The sequence below is a fragment of the Lepidochelys kempii genome, chromosome 1, assembly GCF_965140265.1.
Source record: "Lepidochelys kempii isolate rLepKem1 chromosome 1, rLepKem1.hap2, whole genome shotgun sequence".
NCBI classification, from domain to species: domain Eukaryota; kingdom Metazoa; phylum Chordata; order Testudines; family Cheloniidae; genus Lepidochelys; species Lepidochelys kempii.
Window position 1 is genome coordinate 3,318,485 of NC_133256.1, and position 2,157 is coordinate 3,320,641.

The 2,157-nt window shown below is 44.8% G+C and overlaps 1 protein-coding gene across 1 annotated transcript; it reads right to left on the reverse strand.

Annotated features, from left to right (window-relative positions):
* Window positions 1-1,218: 1,218 nt before the first annotated feature.
* Window positions 1,219-2,157, reverse strand: LOC140905575 (olfactory receptor 52D1-like). The gene has a single exon (XM_073329097.1). It carries the CDS (start codon window positions 2,155-2,157, stop codon window positions 1,219-1,221), a length of 939 nt encoding a protein of 312 aa, XP_073185198.1.

The window sequence follows — 2,157 nt, forward strand, 5'->3', positions numbered from 1 at the left end:
GTTCACAACAGATTTTGTGTTCTTGCATGTACGCCCTAACATGAAGAATATTTGCTAGAATTTCCTCCTCCATCGAGCTGTGCAGTCTCGTTTTTATCAAGTCCATCTGAGAAAACAATCTTTCAACTGCAGTGTTGCTAAAAGGTAGTGAAAGCAACAAAAGAGCAAACAAGACAAGTTCATTCAAGATTTTCTCCTCAGTGGAATCTGTGTGTTGGAAAACTTCAACGCGAAACTGCTCAGCGTAGTTTTTCTCAGTATGAGGCCAGTCGCAAAGCTCTCCACTGCTGCTCCAACTGTCCAAAGTCTCCACAAAAGAATCACAAAAAATGAGATATCAACCAATCTCCATTGTGCAGAGCTGATCACAGTGGAAGGACTTAGCACTGCAAACAATTCAAACACCTAGATGTTTGGTGGAAATCACTGTTTCCCCTCTTTCACAAACTTGAAAATGAATTCTCAACACCGAGTTTCACATCTTCGACAACAGGAACCGTTAGTGTGTATTTGAAAAGTTCCAACTGAAAAGCGACTCTAAAACCATCTCTGCAAAGTGGTAAGTTATTTGACTCAAAATTGATGTCACAGTTTAACACAGCAGCCCAGATCTCAAAAGCACACTGTTTCACAACTCTCAGCAACAAGCTCTAATAGAATGTCCTCAATTTCTGCAGCAGCTTTCCTGTATTCACACATTCCAACTGACACATTCCTGTATTCACACATTCCAACGTTCCAGGCTTCCTGAAGGATTCGAAGTAGAAAAATCAGGTACATTTTTTTCACTGGATTAATGCACATATGATAAAGAAGCTTAGTATGGTAGTTTCTTTCTTTGTCTTTGGTTCTCTGAAAGTATAGCTTCCGTTCATCCAAGTTGATCCAGAACCCTATTCACACAGGGAATAATGGAAAGCCAACTTGTGTCAGAAAGCGGCAGTAACTTTTGTTGGTCTGAAAGTCATGGAAAGGCCAAGTGACAGGGTGTGTGGGCATGGGGGCTGGCGGGTGACGTCGAAAGAGGTCAGGTTATGGTCAGAGAGAAGGAAACAGGATCAGTGATAGCAGTGCTTGGTCACAGAGTGATAAGACGTTAGGTGTGAGGAACTTCTCAGACTGTGAACTTCCAAAATACTGAGCTCAGCCAAACTGGGACAGAACACCCTTGATTTATGAGGAGATGTCCGTACCCTTTCTCGTCACACAGGTTTAAAGTTAGTGGCCCCAGATGTATTTGCCCAATTTCTCACGAAGCTCTTTGGTTTTGACTCCATAAATGATAGGGTTGAGCATGGGGGGGGCAAGAGAATAGAGGTTCGCCAAGATGATGTGAACATGGGTAGCAATTCCCTGACCAAACCGATGGGTAAGGCTAGAGAAGAGGCAGGAAGCATAAAATGTCAGCATCACACAGATGTGGGCTGTGCAGGTATTGAGGGCTTTCTGGTGGGCTTTCTTGGAGGAGATTCTGAGGACGGCCCTGATGATAAGACCATAGGACAGGACAATGAGCATGAAGTCTAACCCGATGACTACAAATGTTATCACCAAGCCATATGTTTTGTGAAATGTGATGTCCCCACATGATATCTTTGCCACAGCTATGTGCTCGCAGTACGTGTGTGGGATAATGTGGTTACCACAGTAGGACAGCCTCCTCAGGAGCAGGGGCCCGGGCAGCATGAAGAGAAAAGCTCTTGTCAAACCCAGGAACCCTAGCTTAGCTATTCGTGTGTTGGTGAGGATGGTGGCATATCTCAGAGGGTTACATATGGCAACATAACGATCAAAGGCCATTGTCAGAAGGACGGCTGACTGTATAGCAACAAATGTGTGAAGGAAGAAGGTCTGGGTGAGGCAGCCATTCACAGTAATAGCTTTCAACTTGAACCAAAAAATACCCAGTGACTTCGGCACGACAGAGGTAGATATCCCGATGTCTGTGAGTGCCAACATGCAGAGCAGCAGGTACATTGGCTTGTACATGGTCTGCTCTTTGCCTACAACAAACAGAACCATGACATTTCCCAACAGGCCAATAAAGTAGGACAGAGTGAAAGGGATGGAAATCCAGAGCTGAGCAGCTTCCAGGCCAGGGATGCCCATTAGAATGAATGTTGAAGGGACAGAGGGGGTGAGGTTGAAAGCTCCCAT

What these genes read in the sequence shown, in the direction of transcription:
- LOC140905575 (XM_073329097.1), bottom strand. Translation starts at nt 2,157, where the DNA reads ATGGGAGCTTTCAACCTCACCCCCTCTGTCCCTTCAACATTCATTCTA.